Source organism: Anomaloglossus baeobatrachus, chromosome 3, assembly GCF_048569485.1.
Source record: "Anomaloglossus baeobatrachus isolate aAnoBae1 chromosome 3, aAnoBae1.hap1, whole genome shotgun sequence".
Taxonomy (NCBI): domain Eukaryota; kingdom Metazoa; phylum Chordata; class Amphibia; order Anura; family Aromobatidae; genus Anomaloglossus; species Anomaloglossus baeobatrachus.
The window spans coordinates 660,442,099-660,470,069 of NC_134355.1; the positions used below are offsets into that span (position 1 = coordinate 660,442,099).

At 50.7% G+C, this 27,971-nt stretch overlaps 1 protein-coding gene across 2 annotated transcripts in view; it reads left to right on the forward strand.

Moving 5' to 3' along the window:
* Window positions 1–27,971, forward strand: part of LOC142296996 (cytochrome P450 2K1-like) — an 86,711-nt gene that overhangs the window by 38,568 nt on the left and 20,172 nt on the right. For both annotated transcript variants that reach the window (XM_075341195.1, XM_075341196.1), the window contains 2 exons: window positions 12,521–12,681; window positions 26,904–27,080. In XM_075341195.1, coding sequence (XP_075197310.1) covers window positions 12,521–12,681; window positions 26,904–27,080 — 338 coding nt within the window. The remainder of the gene's footprint in view (window positions 1–12,520; window positions 12,682–26,903; window positions 27,081–27,971) is intronic.

A 27,971-nucleotide genomic window follows, 5' to 3' on the forward strand; every position in this document is an offset into this window, starting at 1 on the left:
TATTGCCCAGATGTCACCTCTCTGATTTCCAGAACTCCAACATGTCTAGAAGTAATGGCCTTCTTCTTCTCATTACAGTTCTTACAACTCAATATGGGCAAAATCGAGCTCTCACCTCACCCCCCTTTACCAGATCTGTCTATCATAATAAATGACATAACGCTTTCCCTGTATCACAGGTCTACTACTTCAGAGTAACCTTTTACTCTGCCCTGTCCTTCAAACTACAAATTCATGCCCTTTCCACCTTCTGCAGCCTCTAACCCAAAATTTTCAAAATTAGTCCTATGCTCAACCCTGAATCAAATAAAATGTGCAGTCATCATCTTGACTATTGCAATATTTTCCTCTGTTGCTTCCCGACTAAAGGCCCCGTCACACGCAACGACGGATCTAACGATATATGGCTGGGGTCACGGATTCCGTGACGCACATCCGGCATCGTTAGCGACGTCGTTGCATGTGACACCAACGAGCGTCCGTTAACGATGGAAAATACTCACCAAAATCGTCCATCGTTGACACGTCGTTCATTTTCAGAAAATCGTTGATTGTAGAGGACGCAAGTTGTTCGTCGTTCCCGAGGCAGCACACATCGCTACGTGTGACACCTCGGGAACTACGAACTACAGCTCACCTGCGGCCGCCGGCAATGAGAAAGGAAGGAGGTGGACGGGATGTTACAGCCGCTCATCTCCGTCCCTCCACTTCTATTGGGAGGCTGCTTAGTGACGCTGCATGAACCGCCCCCTTAGAAAGGAGGCGGTTCGCCGGCCACAGCGACGTCGCTAGGCAGGTAAGTCCGTGTTATGGCTCCGAACGATTTTGTGTGATTTGTCTATGACACACAAACGACGGGGGCGGGTGCTTTTATCAGTGACATTGCTAGCGAGATCGCTGCGTGTAACACCCCCTTAACACTATCGCATTGATCCAGACCCTTCTTAAATCTGTTGCCACAAGTAATTATTATTATTATTATTTATTTTTATAGCGCCATTTATTCCATGGCACTTTACAGTGAAAGAGGGTATACGTACAACAATCATTAACAGGACATAACAGACTGGTATAGGAGAGGACCCTGCCCGCGAGGGCTCACAGTCTACAGGGAATGGGTGGTGGTACAATAGGTAAGGAGGTAATCTACCTTTCCCCTCTCTACTCCTCCATTTCAGTCCTTTGCCAATCCATTCACTGGCTTCAAATTCCGCAGCAAATCCAATTTACGTTACTAACATTGACCTATGCAAATTATGTCTACAGGGAGGAAGGAGACAAACTGTAGTGCCACCTATTGGAAGTAGCAATCCTAGAATTTCAAACTGACTTTTTAACAAGTCTTGTCATATGACAGGATTTATGCCATATCAAAAGCTCAATTTGCAGGCACGAGTTTCGGGGTGATTGCCTCTCATTAGTGGAAAGTATGAGATCTGATCTGACTGTATGAGAAGCTATAGTGGGGACTAAGACGGGGTCTAAGACAATCAAAGGCAATCACCCCCAACATCTGTATCTCCAAATTGAAGTTCTGATATGGCATAAATCCTTCCCATATGACAAGACTCACTTTTGACTTTTAGGATTGCTACTTCTAATAGGTGGCGCTAGAGTTCATCATCTCCTTCCTCCCTGAAGAGACACTTTGCATATTTCCCAGAGGAGCATTGCAGCTATAATGCCTGCTTTACACGAGACGACCGATCGTGCAATTTCATGATCAATCGTACCCGCCCACGTCGTTTGTGCGTCACGGTCAAATCGCTGCCCGTGTCGCACAAATTCGTTTAACCCCCGTCACACACATGTCGCGGGCGGAGGAGGGGGCGCCGCGCTCTCCCACTGCTCGGGTCCGGCCGCTGCTGCTGCTGCGGCTGCCGCTGCTCGGTGGTGGCTCGAGCGGTGGGCCGGATCCCGGGGAATCGAGCAGCGCTCCTCGCCCATGAGTGAAAAGGGGGGATTGATGGTGGGGTCACCGCTACTCTGGACGGGGATCCCGGGAGCGGTGACAGGGAGCAGCTTTGTTGTTAGTTCTCCCCTCCGTGGGTAGGTTGGTTGGTTGTCCCGGGGCCCGGTGATGGGGTAGGAATGGATGGCATGCGGGTTACGGGGCCTCGCGAGGTGCAGGGTCGTGGGGGGCAGCGCTGTGCCGCACGGTACGGTGGTACTCACTCAGCCCAATGATGAAGACACAGTTCTCGGTAAAACACTCGGCTGGATGGACGGGTCCCACAGACGGCTGTGGTGTTGTTTCTCCCGGCAGGTTGATGGTGACTGCCTTTCTCTGCACCTATGTACGGTTGATGGTTCCGATGGGTTCCCACCGGTAACCCGCTCCCCAGCTTGGATATGGGCTGGAGGAGCCCCTTCTTGCCCGCAGGCTCTGGCCCTGAGAAACGGTTGTCTTGGCGGTGGCAGTGTCTCCCTCTGTTGGTTGGACTGTTGCCTTCTGTCGGGACTTGGTTGTTTGGAAACCCAGGAGGTCCCCTTCACTAACGGATTCGGCAAATTCACGGCGACTCCTAGCCTTGCTGGGGTCCGTAAGCCCCTGCCAGATGGTGCTGACTTCTCTTCGTGTACCAGTCCGGTACCGCCGGGCCACCGCCCGTCCACGGTCCTTTACAGTAACTCTGATAGGCCACTCCTGCAGACGGTCACCACCGTCTGCCAACCTTGCTGTCCTGCCCGGGCCACACATCCGGACGCTGTCAGTCAGTTGCTCCTTTACCACACTTTCCTCCTTCCACGTTCACCTCCAAAACTAATCTGTCTGCTTTTCCCGCCTCCAGGACTGTGAACTCCTCGGTGGGCGGGATCAACCACCTGGCCCACCCCCTGGTGTGATCATCAGCCCCTGGAGGAAGGAAACAAGGGTTTTTGTCTGACTTCGGTGTGCCTGACCGGGAGTGTGGGGTGTGTAGGTGTTGTGCTCTGTGGCCTCTGGCTTGTCCAGGGCGCCACATTCCCCCTTAGTTAAATGCAGACCGTACGCGGGCTGCCCGTCCATCACCGGTTATATTTTCACAACTGAAAAATATTAAAACGGTTAAACAGTAGACATATTTATAAGTATAATAACATCTTCCCACATCGGGAGGTACTCTTACTTAAACGTTACGGTTACGGCTTCCGCTCTCTCCCACCCAAGCAACCTGGCCCTGAAGCTGCCCCTAAGCAAACAGGCAGCACCCCTTGACCCCAGTCCTGCACAAATTGCCCGAGCGGGATCTGTCCTTTTCAGGGGACCCACGTCCATGGGGAACCCCTGAAACCCCCAGAGGATTGCCACCGGTTCCGGTGGTGGCTGGGCCCCAGCCTGCTCCACTGCGGGCCCTTCCTCCAATCTGCCTCTCCGGAGGCGGTAACGGTAGAAGCCATGAACAACATTATTTACAAGCCACTAAGTTTGTGGTTGCTCTGCAAGTTCTCGGGCCTGTTCATAAAGAGTTATTTATGCACAACTTTTTAAACGATCCCCACGGGGACAATGGTGCCGGCAACGACCGGTTTCAATGCAGGCTGTAATCAGGTGGCAAATCAGATGACTTCATCGGTAGATTATTCTTCACTTATCATTTATTTTAACTTCAAACAGTACTTTTAACACACACTGGTGGTCCCAACGGGGGACAAGGACAACGGTATTCCGCTGCCATCACTCTGAGTCCTCAGTATCGCTTAGGGGAGGGAGTGCGGTGCACACACGGGCCTCCTGGCTGCCCCTCAACTTCGCATCCAGTGCAAACCACCCCCCCTCCCCGCATTGCCGGGTGTATTGTACCAGGTCCCCTGACATCAAGTTGCGGCCTGGGTGCTCCTCCGGCAGGTGGGCACCAACATCCCGCCGGGCCATGAAGACTTCGGCCTCCAGGCCCGGCTCACACATGAAGCCACAGCCCCGGCGGACATCGAACCGCCTCACCTGCCCTTCACACAGGGGGCCCCGGACACGGAAGGTCACTTGGCAGAGGCTCTCCTTCTCCTGGATCGTACGGGCCACCATCTCCGCCTTCTTCCTTTCCCTTTCCGCGATCTCCGGGCCCAGTGGTGTCGGCTCCCTGTCCCAGTACGGTGCTGCAGCGAGCTGCGGCGCACGGGTCGGGCCCCGCGAGACCTTCTGGACACTGCCCACCCCTGGCAATCTGGGTGGAAGGTCCCGCGGTGACTTGGCCTGGGGTGCTGCCTTGCAGCGGCAACCCGGAGCAACCTCAGCTGAGGTGTGGGGGATGGGCACAGGGGCTTTCTTCCGTTGGGCCTTCTGCATGGAGCGGCCGGTCGGCTCCGGCTCGGGGGAAGTCTTTGTAAATGCCTCCGGCTCGGGCTTCTGGACTTTCCAGGGCAGCACCTCCGGTCGGTCACGGGCTCCGGCTACAGGTCGGTCCGCCTGGGCGGACATGCAGGGTATCGCTACCGGTTGCGGGGGTAGTGGGCCTAGTGGCGGGGTCACGGCAGCCGGGACGGGTAGCGAGGGAGGCAGCAGGGCGAGCGGGTTCAGACCTGGTCCCGCAGCCACGATGACCGACCCACTTGGGGCACCGGGGCGTGGGTCACTCACCCTCCCTTCCGCAACTTCCTCCTCGCGTCTCCGCACGGTCGCTATGACCTCCGTCATGTCGGTCTCCCACTCCTCTAAGAGGAGCTGCATTTTGACCTGCAGCCGTTGTTGGAGCTGCGCGGTCCGGATCTCCACCCACGCCGCTGTTCCAGGCGCGGGGGCTACGGTGCTACGGGACGGCATATACATCTTGCTGGCGGCCTCTCCCAGGAACAAGATGGCCGCAGGGTCCTGGCGTCCCTGCTTTTATAGCCGCGGGCTACATGCGGCCAGACGCCATCAGTCCCCCTTAGTCTCTTTACGGCTCCTACTCTATAGGGGCGGGGTTTTGGCCTTCTCGCCTCCACTACTCGAGGAGACGCTCGAGCGGGAATTCTTCGCGCCAAAGATGGCGGCTTTGGCAAATTTTCAGCCGGACACCTCCGGCAATAACAAGGCGCACCTCTACCCAACAGCAGAGCGGTAGGATTCTGTTCGTGACGCCAAGTTGTCGCGGGCGGAGGAGGGGGCGCCGCGCTCTCCCACTGCTCGGGTCCGGCCGCTGCTGCTGCTGCGGCTGCCGCTTCTCGGTGGTGGCTCGAGCGGTGGGCCGGATCCCGGGGACTCGAGCGGCGTTCCACGCCCTGAGTGAAAAGGGGGGATTGATGGTGGGGAGTTGATTATTGTCCGTGACGCCACCCACGGTTGTGGTGATAATAGTGACACCACCACTGCTCTGGACGGGGATCCCAGGAGCGGTGACAGGGAGCAGCTTTGTTGTTAGTTCTCCCCTCCGTGGGTAGGGGGTTGGTTGTCCCGGGGCCCGGTGATGGGGTAGGAATGGATGGCAGGCGGGTTACGGGGCCTGGCGAGGTGCAGGGTCACGGGGGGCAGCGCTGTGCCGCACGGCACGGTGGTACTCACTCAGCCCAAAGATGAAGACACAGTTCTCGGTAAAACACTCGGCTGGATGGACGGGTCCCACAGACGGCTGCGGTGTTGTTTCTCCCGGCAGGTTGATGGTGACTGCCTTTCTCTGCACCTATGTACGGTTGATGGTTCCGATGGGTTCCCACCGGTAACCCGCTCCCCAGCTTGGATATGGGCTGGAGGAGCCCCTTCTTGCCCGCAGGCTCTGGCCCTGAGAAACAGTTGCCTTGGCGGTGGCGGTGTCTCCCTCTGTTGGTTGGACTGTTGCCTTCTGTCGGGACTTGGTTGTTTGGAAACCCAGGAGGTCCCCTTCACTAACGGATTCGGCAAATTCACGGCGACTCCTAGCCTTGCCAGGGTCCGTAAACCCCTGCCAGATGGTGCTGACTTCTCTTCGTGTACTGGTCCGGTACCGCCGGGCCACCGCCCGTCCACGGTCCTTTACGGTAACTCTGATAGGCCACTCCTGCAGACGGTCACCACCGTCTGCCAACCTTGCTGTCCTGCCCGGGCCACACACCCGGACGCTGTCAGTCAGTTGCTCCTTTACCACATTTTCATCCTTCCACTTTCACCTCCAAAACTAATCTGTCTGCTTTTCCCGCCTCCAGGGCTGTGAACTCCTCGGTGGGCAGGACCAACCGCCTGCCCCACCCCCTGGTGTGATCATCAGCCCCTGGAGGAAGGCAACAAGGGTTTTTGTCTGACTTCGGTGTGCCTGACCGGGAGTGTGGGGTGTGTAGGTGTTGTGCTCTGTGGCCCCTGGCTTGTCCAGGGCGCCACACACACTTACCTTCTGGACAACCTCGCTGTGGGCAACGAACGTCTACTTCCTAGAGTGGGAGGGACGTTCGGCATCACAGCGACGTCACACGGCAGCCGGCCAATAGAAGCGGAGATGAGCGGGATGTAAACATCCCGCCCACCTCCTTCCTCCCACATAGCCGGCGGGAGCCGCGGGATGCAGGTAAGCTGCTGTTCATCATTCCCGTGGTGTCACACGGAGCAATGTGTGATGCCACGGAAACGATGAACAACCGGCGCCATTTTAATTAAACAATTTTATGAAACCTAGCGACGAGTACACGACTCACGATTTGTGAGCGATACTGCGTCGCTAGGAGGTGCTACACGAGACGACATCGTGTATGATGCCGGATGTGCGTTATGAAAACCGTGACCCCGACGATGCATCGCACGATAGCTCATCTCGTGTAAAGCCCGCATACGACTCCGTACTGGCAGCCAGATGGGTTTGTCAGTCTCTGCAAGGAGAAAAGTTTTCTCCTTAGATAACATTGACCTACAAAGCCATCCATAATCTGTCTCCTCCATACATCTTGAATCTAAACTATCTTTCCACTTGTAATCTCCAGTCTTTGGAAGACTTCCTTCTTTCTTCTACTCTTATATGTTCTTCACTCAATCGGGTCCAAGTTTATTTTTCTGTAGCCTGCCCCATCCTTTGTAATTCTGTGCTTTAGCATGTCCAATTGTGTCCCAAATGTGAAGCATACAAACAAAACCTAAAAATTAATCTGCAAAAACCCTGCTTTCCCCTCTCCACCACCGGAGCTTCTGCAACCTCCCAACAAATGACTCCTCCCCATTACCCTATAGACTCTAAAGGGTGCTTTACACGCTGCGACATCGCTACTGATATATTGTCGGGGTCACGTCGTTAGTGACGCACATCCGGCGCCATTAGCGACATCGCAGCGTGTGACACCAAGGAACAACGATCATCGATTAGAAAAACGACCAAAATCATTGCTCGTTGACACGTCGCTCCTTTCCTTAATATTGTTGCTGCTGCAGGTACGATGTTGTTTGTCCTTCCTGCGGCACCACACATTGCTATGTGTGACACCGCAGGAACGACAAACATCTCCTTACCTGCGTCCACCGGCATTACGGAAGGAAGGAGGTGGGCGGGATGTTACATCCCGCTCATCTCCGCCCCTCCACTTCTATTGGACGGCTGCCGTGTGACATCGCTGTCACGCTGCACGACTCGCCCACTTAGAAAGGAGGCAGGTCGCCGGTCAGAGCGATGTCGCAGAGAAGATAAGTCAGTGTGATGAGTGTAAGCGATGTTGTGCGGCACGAGCAGCGATTTGCCCGTGTCGCACAACCGACGGAGCGAGTACGCTCGCTAGCGAGATCGCAGCGTGTTAAGTACCCTTAAACCCGTGAGGGCAGACTCCTCTCCACTGTACACCAGTATCTTTTGACATGTACTGCACACTGGAATTAATGGTGCTTTAAAAATATTTACAACCAAAACAAATGTATACAAGGAGTGTTCATGAAGAAAAACCAAAAAGAAAAAATACTCCTAAGAACAATATTTATTAGGGTAAAATATTAAAAATGCTCAGAAATACAGAGCAAAGTAACTCTTATATTGTAAACAGTCTTTAATTAGTCACGTGAAGTGAGTGGGAGGACAAGAAGTGTACAAACCAGCTAGTGAGGGAAGGGGCTATTATAATCTCAGCGTTTTATAGGTGAGCCCTAGGTAGCATGGCTCCAAATCTTTGTAAAAATAAATAAATTGATAGCCTATTGTCCTTAGGGATATATCGGATTGGTCTCTCCCTCCCTTATAGCTACCTACCAGCGGAGGTGCACCTTAAAGTATTGGGTACCCCCCGCTCCTCGTCGGCTTTCCCTAAGCTGTCCCTTTGACCCGCAAGTCGCATAAGACCCACCACCAAGAATTTAAGTGCACAGTAGTCAATAGGTCATTGTCAAAAATTGGTCACCAAGGGATTTAGTGACCATAATACAACTTATCCTAAAATAAGGACAGAAAGGCAATACGAACTAATATATATGTTATTGCCTCAAAAAAATGGGAATCCATACACAGTTTTTTCCTATGCTCTTAAATGCTATAATAGCCAATTTTCACTGCACATATATATTTTTAAGCACAGTTAAGCAAGATAATGTTGAGATACCAGCATACCAGTGATGTATAGAGATAACAACTAGTGATGAGCGAGTACTAAAAAGCTCGGGTGCTCGAAGCTCGGGCCGAGCCTCCCAAGATACTCGTGTACTCGGGCCGAGCAACAAGCCCAATGTTATCCTATTGGAGACCCGAGTATTTTTGTGAAATGACCCCCCGGCAGCATGGAGAAACCCTAAAAATGTCACAAAAGTCTCAGAAGAGTGCTCAAATGACATGGCAACAGCATGGGGAAGACCCCTTGAAGCATTTATCACTGAAAAGTCACAGCTGTGAACAATTTTGTCCGCGTTTTACGCCATTTTTACGGACTCACCAGAAAACCTTCCAAAATGACCCCAAAATGATTTTTCATGGCGGAAATGTTAAGGGCACATACCCAATAGTGAGATAGAGCTGGTGTATGTTACTTTTTGAGATTAATACATGAAAGATTTTACGTGAAAACATTGTGTGGCACTCCGATGTCCCTGAGAAGAGATGTACATGAAGGCCTCTTGAGTCTAATGTGCCCATTTTGAGGAAGTGAGTCTTTGTAGTATTTTCCTTTGCCAGGGCAGTCCAAAATTGTGAGGTTCACCAATGCCCCTGCATACAGACGTGCATGAGGGCCTGTAAACCTGAAGTGCCCATTGTAAGGAAGTGGGTCTATTGTAGTATAGCCCTTAGGCAGGGCAGCCAAAAATTGGGAGGCTCCACATTGTCCCTGGATAGAGACGTGCATGATGGCCTGTAAACCTGAAGTGCCCATTGTAAGGAAGTGGGTCTATTGTAGTATAGCCCTTAGGCAGGGCAGCCAAAAATTGGGAGGCTCCACGTTGTCCCTGGATAGAGACGTGCATGAGGGCCTGTAAACCTGAAGTGCCCATTGGAAGGAAGTGGGTCTATTGTAGTATAGCCCTTAGGCAGGGCAGCCAAAAATTGGGAGGCTCCACGTTGTCCCTGGGTAGAGACGTGCATGAGGGCCTCAAAACATTAAGTGTCCATTGTCAGGAAGTGGGTGTATTATAGTATAGCCCTTAGGCAGGGCAGCCAAAAATTGGGAGGCTCCACGTTGTCCCTGGGTAGAGACGTGCATGAGGGCCTCAAAACATTAAGTGTCCATTGTCAGGAAGTGGGTGTATTATAGTATAGCCCTTAGGCAGGGCAGCCAAAAATTGGGAGGCTCCACGTTGTCCCTGGGTATAGACGTGCATGAGGGCCTCAAAACATTGTTCCCATTGCAAAGGAGCGGGTCTCCTGTCGTTGTAATGTCCATTCTGCAAAGAATGGGCGAAAAAATTTACCACTGGGGGTATACCTGAAACAAAGGCCTAAGTATTGCAATTTGTAACGGTCATCATCATGGTGGCGCATGAGGAGAAGGAGGAGCAGTCCAGCGATTATCCAAAGTCCAGAAGTGTGTACCCATGGGTGAGTGGAGGTACATGGCAAACTTTAAATTCCGCTCTCATTTGCTGGTGGTGTGGTGAAGTCTGGCCCAATCCAACCCTTGTTCATCTTGATCAGAGTCAGCCTGTCAGCATTTTCAGTTGACAGGCGGGTGCGTTTATCTGTAATGATTCCACCTGCGGCACTAAAAACACGCTCTGACAAAACGCTAGCAGCAGGGCAGGCCAGGACTTCCAAGGCGTAGAGAGCCAATTCATGCCACGTGTCCAGCTTGGATACCCAATAATTGTAAGGCACAGAGGAATGTCGGAGTACAGTTGTTCGATCTGCAAGGTACTCCTTCAGCATCTGGGCAAACTTAGGATTTCTTGTGGCACTACCCCGCACCTCAGGGGCTGTGGTACGTGAGGGGCTGAGAAAACTGTCCCACATCTTAAAGACTGTTCCCCTACCTCTGGCGGATTGGACTTGTGCCTCTCTCGGCTGTACGCCTCGGTTGTCCACTGATTCCTGACCTATGCCGCTAGCGTTTTGTGAGGGGAATGCTTTGCCTACTTCCGTGACTATGGCCTTCCGGAACTGCTGCATTTTGGTTGACCTCTCCTCCACGGGAATAAGAGACAAAAAGTTCTCCTTGTAGCGTGGGTCTAACAGTGTTACCAACCAGTAATGATTGTCGGCCAAGATGTTCTTAACGCGAGGGTCACGAGACAGGCAGCTTACCATAAAGTCAGCCATGTGCGCCAGACTCTTAACAGCCAGGACTTCAGTAGCCTGACCAACAAGATGACTGAACATGCTGTCCTCCTCCTCCTCCTCCTCCTCCTCCTCCTCATCTACCCTGTCCTCTGGCCAGCCACGCTGAACCGAGGATATGACTGGTGTGCATGTCATATCCTCAATTTGGCCGGAGAGTTGCTCCATGTCTTCATCCTCCTCCTCGTCATAGTCCTCCACTGCACGTTGTGATGAGACGAGGCTGGGCTGTGTGTTATCATCACCCACACCCACTACTGTTTCTTGCTGCAACTCATCGCGCTCCGCCTGCAATGCATCATGTTTGGTTTTGAGCAGAGACCGTTTTAGAAGGCAGAGTAGCGGTATGGTGACGCTAATAATGGCGTCATCACCACTCACCATCTTGGTGGAGTCCTCAAAGTTTTGGAGGATGGTACATAGGTCTGACATCCATCTTCACTCCTCAGGTGTTATGTGTGGAGTTTGACCCATTTCCCGACGGCTTAGGTGATGCAGGTACTCAACAACTGCCCTCTTCTGCTCACATATCCTGACCAACATGTGCAGAGTTGAATTCCAACGCGTGGGGACATCACACACCAGTCTGTGAGCCGGAAGATGCAAACTGCGCTGAAAGCCGGCAAGGCCGGCTGAAGCAGTAGGTGACTTTCGAAAATGTGCAGACAGGCGGCGAACTTTTACCAGCAGATCAGACAGCTCTGGGTATGACTTTAGAAACCGCTGAACCACGAGGTTGAGCACATGGGCCCCGCATGGAACATGTGTCAGCTGGCCTCGCCTCAAAGCCGCCACCAGGTTCCGGCCATTGTCACACACGACCTTTCCTGGCTTTAGGTTCAGAGGTGTGAGCCAGTGATCTGCCTGCTGTTTCAGAGCTGTCCACAGCTCTTCTGCATTGTGGGGTTTGTCACCTATGCAGATTAGCTTCAGCACAGCCTGTTGCCGCTTCGCCGAGGCAGTGCTGCAGTGCTTCCAGCTTGTGACTGGTGTGGAGGGTACAGTGGATGAGGATGCGCAGGAGGAGGAGGAGGCTGAAGAGCATGACATTCCGGAGCTGTAGAGTGTGGGTGAAACACTGACTGAGGTAGGGCCTGCAAACCTTGGTGTGGGAAGGACGTGTTCCGTCCCTCGCTCAGACTGGGTCCCAGCTTCCACAATATTAACCCAGTGTGCCGTCAACGAGATGTAGCGGCCTTGCCCACAAGCACTTGTCCACGTGTCTGTGGTTAGGTGGACCTTGGGTGAAACAGCGTTGTTCAGGGCACGTGTGATGTTTTGTGACACGTGGTTATGCAACGCGGGGACGGCACACCGGGAGAAATAGTGGCGGCTGGGGACCGAGTAACGTGGGACAGCTGCCGCCATCAGGTCACGGAATGCTTCTGTCTCCACCAGCCTAAAAGGCAACATTTCCAGCGCAAGCAGTCGCGAAATGTTAGCATTTAGAACTGTGGCATGTGGGGTGTTGGCAGTGTATTTGCGCCTGCGTTCAAAGGTTTGCTGAATGGATAACTGAACGCTGCGCTGGGACAAGGACGTGCTTGATGATGGTGTTCTTTCTGCGTAGGCAACTGCAGGTGCAGGAGTGGAGGAGGCTTGTTCGCAGGCAGCATGGACAGGGGATTGGCTCGCATGCACAACCAGCGAAGACGTAGCAGTGACATCAGCAAGCACTGCTCCTCGACTCTGTTGTACTTCCCACAAAGTCGGGTGCTTGGCTGACATGTGCCTGATCATGCTGGTGGTGGTCAGGCTGCTAGTTTTGGTACCCCTGCTGATGCTGGCACGGCAGGTGTTGCAAATGGCCTTTTTTTAATCATCTGGATCCAACTTAAAAAACTGCCAATAATAACCTTTAGATTGGGCAATAGATTCATTCTTTTTGTTTTGTAAACATTTTTACAACTGTTTTCTTACTATTTTAGGTGAACCCTTTGACAATGCCAAGATAATAAATGCTGCTGTCTCTAATATTATTGTATCTATACTACTGGGCCGTCGATTTGACTATGATGATCCAAAACTTCAGAGACTTTTGACAATTGTACTGGAAAGTATTAGGATTGCTGGTAGTCCCATGGCTTTGGTAGGTTCATTGCTTATACATTGTTTTAATAGTAATGTAATCAGTGGCAAGCAGCAAGGAGTGAGGTGACAGTGAAGTAAAGATCAAATGAGGCTGCCTTTAGAAGAAGATTGAAGCTATCACATTTTTATTTGTCTATTTCCATAATTCTAATGCATTTTACGCTTCCTTGTTTCACATGTGGAGAAGCTATCATTATCCGAGTTCTACCAGTGGTGGAACTGTGCCGCCTCTGCAACGGTCGAACCGCTCGGATCCGGGGGTTGCTGTGGCTCGAGGGTCTCTGGACCCGGGGGCTCACGGCCACTTGAAATGCAAAGGGTGGTATTTACAGGGGAGAGAGAAGAGTTTGTGACGCCACCCGTGGTTTGCGGCAAGGGGTGTACCACCGCTGCCGATGGGAGCACCCGGGGGAGATGGAGTGGGGAAGCCAGATGATGTTCCCTCCATGGGTAGGGGAGGCCCCGGAACTCTGGATGATGGAGGTGTAGGGGAGTGTGGTGCAGATTGGAAGCAGGAAAGGGGCAGCATACTCACTCAGGCAGTGTTAAAAGGGATGCGACCACAAAGCAGATTCTGACACCAAGGTAAACCAAGTCTCTGGGTGCCACTGCCCTTTTGGGGGAGCTTGTCCGGGTGTCCGTCTCCTCTGGTACTGCCGGATGGTCTGGAGCCTGCCTCCGTGCAAAAAGTTTGGACTGTTCTGGTGGCCCGTTGGCTTAAAGCTGTCCAGGTCCCACTCCCTACTTGTTGGTAGTGTAGCTGCGCTCTTAGGGGCTCACGCTTGGGAATTTTTCAGGCTGCATGGATTGGAAAGCCCTATCCCCCTCGTTGCGCTAGTGCCCCCGATCTCTGAGCTTCTTGGGGACAGTTTGTGAAGACACTATCTTCCACAGGCTAATTGCCGGGTTGCCTGAAGCTATTCCCCAACCTAGGGTCCTGTACCCCACCGTGCTTTCGGTCCCGGACCGGTTATTAGGCTTGAGATGCCGTCCGTCCTCCAAGACTGGGTCAGGCACCCAGCCTCAATACCCTGCGACCGGGTCTCCTACTCCTCCGGGCCCAGACCACTGTATGTGACCCAATCGACTACCTACAGGGAGCCACTACTCCCCCAGCCCCTCACTTCTTAAGGCTAACTCTCTTCTGCGCACTTCCCTCCTACCAACCTACCCGACCTCTAGGTGGGCAGTCCTATTCCAGCTAGGCAGTCCACTGGTGTGTCTGACAGGTGTGGTGTGAGGTGTTGTTTGGATTTGGATGTGGATAGAGGCAGTACCATAGGTTGGGAACCCGGAACCATGAGGGGATGAGTGCTGCACCAAAGGAAAGAGAGGGTGCAGTACCCTGTGACACCCTGACTAGTCCAGGGGGGTCACAGAACTACAGTAGTAGAAGTAGCCATAATAGCTCAGGAGGGCCTGGACTAAAAGTCATGACACCTTTCACGCTGTACAAAGGGCTAGTAAGACGTAGTACAGCGTATTCCCCACTAGGTGGCAGCAGAGTAGTGAAGGAGAATCAAAGTAACAATGTAACAGAAAAGCAGCCGAAGTACAGCAGAGTAACTTCAGCAGGTAGTTCACAGGCGAACTACCAGGGGCAATAGATTAGTCAAACAGTCAAGGTCTAGCCAGGAAAGTTGAGTCACTGCAGAGGGAGGATCAAAATCAAGCCAGAAAACAGGACCAAGTCGGAAGTCGGGAGATCAGGTATGCAGAGGAGAACACAAACAACTGACAGGAGTGGGAAATCAGGGACTGGGACAGACGGACGAACGGGGGAGGGTACAGGACAGGGCACGACAACATGGAGTCAGATAAACCAGGAAATCTCACCAGAGCCAGTCACAGGCATCAGAGCAAAACTATAACCAGCACAGGAATGCAAGGACAGAGAAAAGATATAGTGTCTCCTGAAACCGGAACATGGCTGATGGGAGTTAACCCCTGACATGACCAGGCCAGGTCTGGAAAACTCTGGAGCAGAGAATACTGGTCCTGGATCATGACAGCACCACACTCCCTCCCACACACACTGCTCCAGAGCTGGAAATTAGCAAGCACCAGCTAGTAGCATGGACCTTTTCTAGATCTAGCCGCTGCTTGTAAACCCCCTAAGTTCTCCATAGATGTGACTTCAACACTGGGAAGGTACAGTACATGGATTCTATCTTTGCCTCTCTCTTCCGCTATAATGGCAGCAGAGGTATGAGCGAGGACGAGGGGCGGACATGTCATTGGTGCAAGGTGGCCATTTCCATCTCCAAAGCAGGAGGAATTAGACATTATGATGAGCTGTTGGACTGCAAATGGCCCATATATTGTTCTTGCATGGGGGCCCTCTTCTGTCTATGTCCGCCAGTGGTGGGGAGTGACAGAAGTCTGCTGAGTGAAACAAAAAGAAATTAGGCAAGACAGGACAGGATGTATAGAATTGAGTGCACTGTCTTATACTTCTAGGCCAGCTGAGGCAATGGCCCCTACTTTATCAGGATATCTTTGTATATATGGCATGTGTAATGATTCTGGGTGTACAATGTGTATAAGCTTGTGATGCACATAAGTTAATGTGTAATCTGTATGTCTATGCAAAGAATATTTACTTACAATAAGTCTGAAATTATATGAGCTAATAATGCATATAACACCGTGTTTATTCATGTGTAATGTACACTGATGAGCAAAAAGGGTAACAATGTATTGAGCGTGAGACAACCTTCATTTTAGAAACAATCATCTTGGCTATCTCATACATAAATGTGACTTGCAACTATTTAGCATATGATTAGTTGAATGATACTGACTTCTTCCTGTACCACTGCATGGAGAAGTTGTCTTCCAGAAACTGGCAGTAGGTCTGGGAGTTGAGCTTCGCTCCATCCTCAACCCGAAAAGGTCCAACAAGTTCATCTTTAATGATCCCAGCCCATACCAGTGCCCACCTCCACCTTGCTGGTGTCTGAGTCTGAGTGGAGCTCTCTGCCCTTTACTGATCCAGCCTCTGGCCCATCCATCTGGCCCATCAAGAGTCACTCTCATTTCATCAGTCCATAAAACCTTTGAAAAATCAGTCTTAAGATATTTCTTGGCCCAGTCTTGACGTTTGATCTTATGTTTCTTGTTCAGAGGTGGTGGTTTTTCAGCCTTCCTTATCATGGCCATGTCCCTGAGTATGGCACACCTTGTGCTTTTTGATACTCCAGTAATGTTGCAGCTCTGATATATGGCCAAACTGGTGGAAAATGGCATCTTGGCAGCTTCAGGCTTGATTTTCCTCAATTCATGGGCAGTTGTTTTGCGCCTTTTTTGCCTAACACACTTCTTGCGACCCTCTGGCTATTTGCCATGAAACACTTGATTGTTCGGTGATTACGCTTCAAAAGTTTGGCAATTTCAAGACTGCTGCATCCCTCTGCAAGACATCTCTCGCAATTTTGGACTTTTCAGAGCCCGTCAAATCTCTCTTCTGACCCATTTTGCCAAAGGAAAGTAAGTTCCTTATAGGGTGTTGATGTCATTACACCGCACCCCTCCTCATTACAGAGATGCACATCACCTGATTTACTTAATTGGTAGTTGGCTCTCAAGCCTAAACAGCTTGGAGTAGGACAACATGTATAAAAATTATCATGTGATCAAAATACTCATTTGCCTAATAATTCTGCACACAGTGTATATAAAAATTAAATTATGAGTGAGGGCCGGCTGCTGGCTCTCTAAATATTATGAAAACAGGCCGGCTGCTGGCGCTCTAAAAGTTAGGAGAACGGACTGGCTGCTGGCCATAGAAATATTATGAGAATGGGCCAGCATTTTCATTTGACAGGCACCTATTAGTTATTATGTCCCGGTGGCACTAAAAACCCATGGGATTAACTTAAGCAGTGACGAAGCATTGACTGCAGCCTGCGAGCCTCAGTTTTGCCTCTACTGCGTGTAGAAAAAAAGCTTTCATTCAATGGAAGAAGGGCCCAAATGCACCTCTTGTGTGAATAAATGGACAAAAGAGTTGTGATGTTCTTTCCTCCGGAATGGATTCCCCCCACATGGTTCATGAATTTTCAATAGCAAAGGACTTCAAGGAGATAAAAAAAATAGTTTTGAAACCCCTACTTCAATCTGTTTGAAGCCTCAGCGCTGCCTGATGCCTTGAGCTGACATAATTAATTTTGAGCCTCATATTTTCCCCTGATGAAGCCTGCATAGGTGAAACATGTTGGAGAGGCTTAGTCCTTAAAATATTAATAGCTAGTGTTAGGACAACATTTACTAAAAATGATTGCTGACAAGATACAGTATACGACCATTATGCAATCATAGTAGGACAGAGATAAGATTGAGAATCTCCATAAAGGGATTAGATGAGGTGTTCCTTCCTACACAAAGTATTCTTAACCTTTTCCTATCCAACACAATTTCCTTTTTCGCCCATTGAAAACCTATTATTGGTCGTCATCAGTTATTTTTTTTCCAGCATTCGGTAGTGAAAACGAAATCTGCTCCAATCCATTGGCAGGAGACGACAGTAAAATGCTTATGAAATATTGATGTCCCCTGCCAGGGGACAAAGGTACTTAACGGACTATTTCGAATGTCCCCCCCAGGGGGACAAAGGAAAAGGAAGAGGTTAAATGTGTGTACATGGCAGTTTATATAAATATTTTATTTTTGGATGAATAAAAGTTATGTTTACTAAGAAGTCTTTAGTGTATGGGCTTAGTTTCCATAGGCAAATAGTAGTAAATTCTTCCATTGAACACGATTTTTTGGTTAACTGCTGGATAAAATTTAGGTCAAACATTTTTTTGACGTACATCACTTGTACCTAATCGATTCAAAGTTGCAAGGCAAAATGGATTTACACAAAATAGTTGAGTTAAGTAATAACGTATTAAAATGATAATGGCAAATACACACAAGAAACGTACAAAGAATCAAAATGTATAGCAGGAAAAAACCAGTCAACAGCTAAAAATACAATAATAAACTCAGCCTCCAAATATGGTGAATATTGCAGAGGCCCAGATGGACAAGTGCAGACTTTCCAATGTCCTATGTATTCTCATTTAGCCTTAATATTATACTCCAGAGCTGCGCTCGCTATTCTGCTTCTGAGTTCACTGTTTACATAAAATAATTATTCTGTTCTGATCCTGAGTTATATCCTGTATTATACTCCAGAGCTGCACTCACTATTCTGCTGGTGCAGTCACTGTGTACATACATTACATTACTGATCCTGAACTGATCCTGAGTTATATCCTGTATTATTCTCCTCCAGAGCTGCACTCACTATTCTGCTGGTGCAGTCACTGTGTACATACATTACATTACTGATCCTGAACTGATCCTGAGTTACCTCCTGTATTATTCTCCACCAGAGCTGCACTCACTATTCTGCTTCTAAGTTCACTGTTTACAGAGAATAATTATTTTGTGCTGATCCTGAGTTATATTCTGTATTATACTCCAGAGCTGCACTCACTGTTCTGCTGGTGTAGTCACTGTGTGCATACATTACTTTACTGATCCTGTACTGATCCTGAGTTACCTCCTGTATTATACTCTAGAGCTGCACTCACTATTCTGCTGGGGAAGTCACTGTGTTCATACATTTCATTATTTATCCTGTAATGATACTGAGTGACATCCTTTACCATGCTCCAGAGCTGCAATCACTATTCTGCTTCTGAGTTCACTGTATACATAAAATAATTATTCTGTACTGATCCTGAGTTATATCCTGTAGATCTTTTATTATAAAAGTAAAAAAACATAACAATAAGAGAAACATAACAAAATATCAAATCAGAAAAGCTCCATGTAACTGAGCCCTGGTTCAGCCGCTCGCTCTCTCCACACACACATTATCACATACAACCCTCATATATACACAATAATAACTAATGACATCACTGACTTCTGGTCCAGCTGCCAAAGAAAATAGCAAACATAAAACAGGAAAGAAAATAAATAGCCTGTACGGCAAATTTTTTTTTTTTTTTTCTTTATATACACACGCGTAAACATAAATAAAATCAATACTGACTATATACAAAACTAAATCTATAAACGAACCCCCCACTCCAGACCACCATCCCCACCCCTGCGCCGACCTGAGAGCTGGTCCTGAGTTTCATGCCTCAGTCTATGTCCAACGTTCCTGGACCAGATCAGGCAGCGCCAGTGTGTAACCCAAACCTCAATGTCCCAAAGTCCCAAAAGATGAACCCACCTCCCCCCTCCTGCCACCACCCAACCTAACACCTACACCCCTATCTATATACACAATATATACAATATATACAAACCAACAACAAATCAACAAACAAAACAAACAATCAACAAAGCCCAGGTTCGGCGCCTGCAGCCCTACATCACTGTATACTGATCAAAACAAAAATCTAGGGTGTCAGCAGCAGCCCACCACCAGGAAAGGAGAAGAGTAGACTAAGGCACACTAAAAGAAAAGCCCCTCCAGAGGAGAGCCGCCCTCCGCGCGCCCAGTCTCTCATACTCCAGAGAGCGCACCTTCACCAGGTCACCGAGTATGGTCCTAAACACATCATCCACTGGGAGGATTTTCCGTTGCGTCGATACTAAGCACCGTGCGTTCCACGTGTGATACCTAACCACTACGCTAACTAGAAATAAAGTGCAGCGGTCCCGACCACCCAGGTCTCTGAACGCTCCATAGGCCCATTCCGCATAGGAGAGACCGGCCAGCCGAGGCCAGCCAATGGAGGCGCCCACCCTGGTGTATACCTCTGTGTTAAAGGGACAACGAAGCAGGAAATGGTCCATGCTTTCCAGCACAGTACCACACTGCTCTCGAGGACAATTCCTATCCTCAGAGCTCCTACACTTCAGATTGTCCCTCACACACAGTTTCCCATGGAAGCAGCGCCAAGCCAAGTCCCAAAACTTCGAGGGGATTCTGATAGAATTTAAAAGATGCAAACCCACCCCAAAATCCCGACTTGGGCAGTCTCTGAGCGCCAGAGGCCTCTGGAAATGGGTCAACAGAACCCTTTTGTCAAGGAGCTTCCTTGGCAGAGTCCTAATCTCCCACATTCCCAGACCCCACCGGCGAATTACCTTCAGAACCAGGGTAGCATAAGCCGGAAGATGTCCATGCGGTGTGCGAAGATCCTTCACTTGCCCTCCTGTCTCCCATTCCTGGAAGAAAGGCTGAAACCATCCACTACAGGAGAATACCCACGGAGGAGCCCTATCTTTCCAGAGGTTTGCAATATTGATCTTAATGAAGGTATTCACAAGGAATACCACAGGGTTGACCATACCCAACCCTCCTAGTCTCCTCGTACGGTAAGTAACCTCCCTCTTGATCAGGTTCAGTCTATTCCCCCATAACATCTGGAAGAACAAACTGTAGATCCGAGTCCAGAGAGGCTCCGGCAAGATGCACACGCTGCCCAGATAGATGAGTAAAGGGAGCAGGTAAGTTTTGATCAGGTTTACCCTTTCCCTTAGGGTCAAAGACCAACCCTTCCATTGGTTGACCTTCTGAGTGGCGATCTCTAGCCTGCTTTCCCAATTTTGTTTGGGGTAATTCCCCTGGCCAAATTCGATGCCAAGAACTTTTGCAGAAACTTTGGGTCCTGGAAGGGTGTCCGGGAGATCAAAACCAGGATCTCCTCCTCCCAGCCAGAGACTCTCACACTTATCCCGGTTGATCTTGGACCCAGATGCCTCAGAGTAGCGATTTACCTCTGACATCAGCCACTCTGCCTCCCCATCCGAGGAAACAAAAATGGTGACGTCATCAGCATACGCCACCACCCTTAGAGTGGATTCCGGTGCCGTCCGGTCCATCTCGACCCCCGCCAACGGTCCACTCTCCACCCTCCGAAGGAAAGGATCAATCGCAAACACGTACAGCAGGGGGCTTAAGGGACAACCCTGGCGAACACCAGAACCAACCTCAAAAGAGCTGCCAATCCAACCGTTCACAAGCGGGAAACTCTCTGCCCCAGCGTACAAGGTCTTAAGCCAATCAACAAACCTCCCCGGCAGGCCATACCTCAGAAGGACAGACCAGAGGTACTCATGATTAACCCGATCAAACGCTTTTGCCTGATCCAGGGACAGCATGTACCCCTTCCAGTGGCCAGCCCTACCCTGCTCCACTGCCTCTCGGACACAGAGCACAGCACTAAATGTACTGCGGCCCGGAACAGAGCAATGCTGGGCCCCCGAAAGGAGCTGGGGTGCAAACTTCACCAGCCGATTAAACAGCACCTTTGCCAAAACCTTCCTGTCTGCATTGAGAAGCGCTATGGGACGCCAATTCTCAATGCAAGACGGATCCTTACCCTTTGACAAGATGATCAGGGCAGACCTCCTCATTGACTTCGGCAGAGTGCCCAAGGAAAGACACTCATTGAATACCTCAGTCAAGAGGGGAACCAAGGCGTCCTTAAAGGTCTTGTAGAACTCAGATGTTAAGCCATCTGGACCTGGCGATTTCTTTAGGGCTAGCCCTTCAATCGCCAACCTAACTTCCTCTTCCGTGATCATCTCCGTCAAAACATCAAGAGAAGGGTCTACCCCTGGTTCGGGGACAGCTTCAGCCAGGAAAGCCGACATCTCATCCCAGTCTAGATCCCTCTTCCCCAAGAGGTGCGAGTAGAAGGATCTGACGACCTCCAGGATCCCTGATCTGGATCTCCTCAGGGACCCTGTACTGTCAATCAGTCCTGTGACAACTTTACTATTCACTGACATCTTGCAGTTCCTGTAAGGGTCGGGCGAGCGGTACTTCCCATAATCCCTCTCAAAAACCAAAGATGCGTGCCTATCATACTGACACCTCCTCAGCAAAGATTTCACTCTGGAGATCTCCTCACGGCTACCTCCAGCTGAGACAAGATGCTCGAGTTTCCTCCTCAGGCCCTGGTACAGGCGGTACCTGTCCAGACTCCTGAGGCTTGAGAGCTGGCGGAAGAATCTCGCCACCCTTTCCTTGAACATCTCCCACCACTCTGACTTACTACTACAAAGATCCAGTAAGGGTACCTGGCTCTGAAGAAAATCCTCAAAGGACTGTCTTATCTCCGCTTCTTCCAAGAGAGACGAATTCAGCCTCCAAAAGCCTCTTCCCATCCGGGGGGTCTCTGTAACATTCAGAGAAAACAAAATTAAACAGTGGTCGGAGAACTCCACCTCAACAACAGATACTGCTGAAGAGACGGCTTCCTCCTTTAAATAAAACCTGTCTATTCTGGACCTACAATTACCTCTATGATAGGTGAACCCCTCGTGGCCCGGGGTGTGCCGGATGTGGACATCCACCAGGCGAGCCTCACTAGCTATACTATTAAGAGCGACGCTATCATAAGTCAGCTTGCCTCTGGCACCTCCTCTATCTCGGGGTCTCGTGACAGTGTTGAAATCCCCTCCAAAGACAACCTGCCGACTCGTAAAAAGGTAGGGCTTGATCCTCATAAAGAGACACTTCCGGTCCCACTTAGATTGGGGACCATAGATATTAATGAGCCGGAGCTCCTGTCCCTTCAGGAGGACATCTAAGATCAGGCACCTCCCCATTTCTAACTCAATAACCCGTCGGCATTCTACCGGTGCGGTAAAGAGGACCGCCACTCCGCTATACGGCTCGGCTGCAAGAGACCAATAAGAGGGCCCGAGTCTCCACTCCCTTTTGGCTTTAAACACCTCCGCTGTGTTTGACAGCCTGGTCTCTTGCAAAAAGAAAATGTCAGCTTCAACCCGGCTGAAAAAATCAAAGGCCGCAAATCTAGCCGTATTTGACTTAATGCTGGCGACATTAATGGACGCCAGCGTCAACGGAGTGGGTACCGCCATCATTGGTGATTGAGTTAGACGGCTTTCTTTTTCCCGCTCCCCTTCCTATCTTCTGCCTCCGAGGAGGAATCCTTCCCCCTCTTGAGGGACACAGATACGTCCATTCCCACACTCTTGCTTCTATTATCGTCCTCGTCTCCGGACTCTGGGCCAGTCCCTCCCCCCGTGGACCTGGCATCCCCAGGAGAAGGAGACTCGGCGCCTCCTGTAAGCACCGCCGAGGCCGGAACCTCACCCTTGTCTTCCTCTTCAGAGGAAGAGGTGTCCTCAAGGGCTTGGAACTGGTTAGAGAGACCCACCAGAGGGGAGTCGGCTTTACCTTCCTTGGGTACCTTAGTCAGAGCAGGAGAAGATGTTACATCTCCCTTGTTTTTCTTTTTCCTGGTGCCGCGCTTACGCTTTTCCTGTAGCCACTGCCTATTATCCTCATCCATACTTTCATAATGGGAGGATTCTGAGGAAGTGGCATTTTCCTCCCTGTGGATCCTCCTGGCCTCCTCATCCAACCCATTGTCCCTCGGGGCCTCAGCAGCAGGCCTGGCATCCAGAGCAGGGGTCACCCTAGTTGGCCGGGGCTCGCCCACCTGCCTCTCCTGTCTGCGCTTATCTAGACGCCTCAGCTGGGCAGGCGTCTTTTGCCTGCTTTTCCTCCCTGGCCCCTCAGCTCCTTCACCTCTGCCAGTCCCTTCCCCAGCAGAATCTGCCTCTCGACTTTCTCCCACCGGGGTCCTGACTGTATTAGCAAAGGAGCGAGGACAACGGCTGAACGGATGACCTAACTCACCACACAGGTGGCACCTAATCTCCCCACAAGATGCGGCGAGATGGCCGACATCCCCACACAATGCACATTTCTGCACAGTGCAATTTGCACTAAAGTGCGTGGGGTCGCCACACTTGTGACAGAGCTTCGGTTGCCCCTGGTAGTGGACCAGGATACGATCCCTACCCAGGAAGGCAGATGATGGGATGTGGGCAACCGTACCACCTGAACGCTTAAGTTTTACCAAAAACGTCCAGGCCCCTGACCAGATACCAAACTCGTCTCGGTTTTTCTTCGGCATTTCCACCACCTCCCCGTACCGACTAAGCCACGTCATGATGTCAAAACAAGAGAGCGACTCGTTACAAGTCATCACGGTCACTCTCTTGACCTGGTTTTGGCGAGACACTGCCTGAACGTCAAAGTCTCGCCAGCCAGGCTCGTTCTTTACCAGCTCATAATTCGACCAGAAGAGCTCAAGCCCCTCCGGCCGAACAAAGCTGATATCAAACTCGGTCGTGCCATAGAAATGTAAGAAAGCGTAGATGTCATTCGCCTTGAAGCCCATCCCCAGCAGGAGCTCCACAACTTTTTTCCGTGGAAGACACGCATCACTGCCCCTCCACTGAAGATGGACCACATTCCTACGCACACGGGCCGGCCCGGCTGTCGGGAGGGACCACACAGTATCCCCCTCTCTTTGCTCTCGGAAAGCCCCGAGGCCATGCCTCTCTATCCAAAAGGATAGATCAACCTCTCGACCCTCTACATTTAGTGATCTCTCACCCCTCTTTAGAGCCTCCAGGAGGCGCCGTTGCAATATGCCGTCCACAGAGGCCAGAGACGAGGAGGACGCCCTGGTTCCCCCAGCGGTGACACTGGCATAACTCCTGACAGGTGCTGCCACCACCGGGGGGACAACTGGACCAGTAATTACCTCATCATTACCCACCTCCATCTCACCATCCATCATACCAGCACCCTCACCAATATTCACACCCTCAGACTTTTCCTCACTTGCCCCCACCACCACATTCACACCTGCTGAACCAGTACCTTGAGTGGGTGACATGTTAACCTCAGCATCATCGGGCACAAGGGGCTCAGCCACCTCCATAGAACTGGAGGCGCCCTCACCCCTGGTCTTATGAGTGCCCTCCGCGTCATCAGTTAGTGACTTCTGAGCAGGGCGCCGCTGATCCTTAGCTGTTGTGAGGTGCCGCTGATCCTCACTATCAGTATCCGGTTGACCAGCGGCACCAACACAGAACAGAGGCTTCGTGGGAGGACTGGGATTCTCAGCCCCAGCAGCCCCCTCACACTGCCGCCGCTTCTCAACTGAGTGATCAGCGGCAACAGTATTTAGAGGCGCCGAGGCTTCCGCAGCTGCCCCCGACACTGGGCTGCTCCCCCCTCCCACAGGGGAGCGCACCACAGTATCGCGGCCTGACCGAATGCCCGCCGCCGGGCCGCCCTCACTGTCCAGCCTCTCGGCTGATGCATCCCCTGCTACGTCCCCACTACTACAAGCAGAAACGCAGCTCTGTGCCTCGCTACCTCGCTTTGTGATCTCCCCGCGCCTTTGCACCGAATCCACAGCAGGACCCGGGCTGGGCAACGGGGCTTATACAGCAAGCTGACCCTGCGGCCGGCTCTGGGGGTACAGGGAGGGGGGCATACACATAGCTTACCGTTTCTTGCGGCTTTGGCTTGTTCTTTTTCGCCTTGCTCTTGCCCCCAGGTGCCTCCTCTGGTAGATCATCACCAAGGTGGAAGTTTTGGAGGCACACTGGGGACTCCAGCAGCTTGATCTCCGCCATTAGCGCCCCTCCCTGGCTGCTGTGGTCACTGTCCTCCCCAGAGCCAGCAGGACCGCGACTAGATGGCACTGCCGCCTGTCCCGCAGGAAGCTCGCTGCACGTGGCCTGCGGGTGGCTCTGCAGGCTGCCAGGTGGGGCTTTCTGCTGGTGGTCATCATCATCATCATCATCATCATCTACCTGGCTCTCAGGCTGCAGACCCATCAGCCTCTGCTCTCTGTTATCAGCCATCTGCCGGAACCGGTCCTCACTCATTAGTTTTTCTTTAAACGGTCCACTTTTTTCTCTAATAAATGCTTTTCTCACCTCCAATTCATTAATTTCCTGCTTTAAGCTGTTAATTTCTGCCAGGAGCTTGGTCTTCCGGGCCCTGGAGGCTGTGGCAGCTTTGGCGCTTGTGCAGCGCAGCTCCTCCCGGAGTCTCCTGATGGTCTTGCTGGCTTCTTCATACTCACGGAGATGATTCATGACCCGGGAGCCATAGGTGGACACAGACTCCCGGGGTCGCTGCGAACCCCATCCCTCCTCAGCAAGGTCGGCCTCACCTCCGTGAGTACTCGGCTCTCCTCCGGAAGGACGGCTATCATGCACACTTGCAGGCATTTCCTCCATGCTGGAAGCCTTGCGGCTTCTCGGGGTCTCCACAGACCCGGGGGGAGTAGGAGCCACATTACTGCGACTCCTGGTGAAGGGCCTCACCCCCGAGTCCTCAGATGAGCAGGCCGGTTGCTGGCTTTTCTTGATCCCCGCCGGCCTGGTTCGGGGAACAGAAGCAGGGGTCTTGGCTCCATCGCCCATGCCCAGCAACCCGCTCCCTCCCTGGGGAGGAGAGAGCAGGTCCCTGGTGGAGAGGTCTTCCTTCTCAGGAGCTCAGGAGCACACACCAGGATCAGAAGCGACCACACCTCAATTACCACAGTGAGCAGCAGCTGAGCAGAGCTGCACTCACTATTCTGCTAGTGTAGTCACTGTGTGCATACATTACATTACTGATCCTGTACTGATCCTGAGTTACATCCTGTGTTATACTCCAGAGCTGCACTCACTATTCTGCTGGTGCATTCACTGTGTACATACATTACAATACTGATCCTGAGTTACCTCCTGTATTATACTCCAGAGCTGCACTCACTATTCTGCTGGTGCATTCACTGTGTACATACCTTACAATACTGATCCTGAGTTACCTCCTGTACTATACTCCAGAGCTGCACTCACTATTCTGCTGGTGCAGTCACTGTGTACATACATTACATTATTTATCCTGTACTCATCCGGAGTTACATCCTGTATTATACTCCACAGCTGCACTCACTATTCTGCTGGTGCAGTCACTGTGTTCATACATTTCATTACTTATCCTGTAATGATACTGAGTAACATCCTTTACCATGCTCCAGAGCTGCACTCAGTATTTTGTTAGAGTCAACATTGTTCGTTAACATCTCCCTACACTATTGGTTCCTCAGGATATGCAAAGAAGAACGTAATGAATGTGATAATTTGGGAACAAGGGTCAGGTAATATTTGCTTGTAGCTCATATGTGAAACCCCAGAATCAATGTCACTAATGGGTCCATATCAGGGAAAAATGTGGTTCTTCTGTGCTGCCTTAATGGACGAAAAGGACTCCAAATGGATGAAGTTGAAAATGGTTTATTTGTCTACGCGTTTCAAGGCAATCTCACCCCTTCCTCAGGACAACACCAAAGTGTCCACTAATGGGTCTTTGGCACCCCAGTCCAATATTGTACACATATGTAATGTCTTTTTTCAAATTTTTCTCCATAGTTGTACAACGCGTTTCCATACCTGATGAGCTGGATTCCAGGAAGTCACAAAACCGTCCGACAAAATAGTGATGAATTTGATGCATTTATTCGAGAGATCTACACCAAACAAAGGAATCAACTGGATGCAAATGACCAGAGAAGTCTTATAGATTCTTTCCTGATCAAACAGAAAGAGGTAAAGTAAAACCTTCCATGGATCATATTAATATCCTCCACCTAGGGCTACATTAACCCGGTGGAAGCAAAAGAGTGATTTTTTTGTCTCCGACTACCATAGCTTGTACAGGCCATAATAAAACAAAATAGGCAAACTATAGAGACAATGAAGTAGATTATTTCAAAAAGAGGTAACCAGGAAAGACTCATGCATCATACAGCCCAGTTTCAATGTATAGATGCCAAATGAAGGCTATCAACATGATCTGAATAGGGCCTTGTGGTGACATAAGAGCCAGAGGCTGTTCTCATCTGCTGGCCTGGCTGTCTTCAGAAAGACCAAATGGACCAGGGCTCATCCCACTGAACACTCCCACTCTTTATTCATGGGCAGAGCATTACTCAGCCAACACAGGGTGAGGGTGTGACGGGGTATGCGTCAGAGCAGGCAGGGACACCAGGCCGAGGAACAATTCAATGAGATTTATTGAGTCAGGGAGCATAGAACATCCAATATCAAAATGGTTCTTTAGAGTCCACAATAAGTCCACACAAAGAAAACAAATCCGGGGGCGCCACCCAGCAATCTGACGCCAAGGAAACTGCAACAACAGTCCTTAGATAGGTTCCTTAAATCCGGTAGCGTGGCTGAGACAACACAATCCCACGTAGCAGCTGATCTTCAATGTCCCATAGTCCATACATGGGCACCAGGACCTGCCCTCCGCACAGATCTTCGGCCCTTCAGCCAGCAAAGCATGAACTAACTAACATGTGGCTGATTCTTCCACCTCTCCTTAGATCCACCCCCTAGATGGGAAAGGGTTCACACCCACTTTTGAGTAGGGACTTTATATGGAAAAGTTTCCAGGAACTACAGGCTGGTATTGGTTGAGTCCCATGCAGAGAA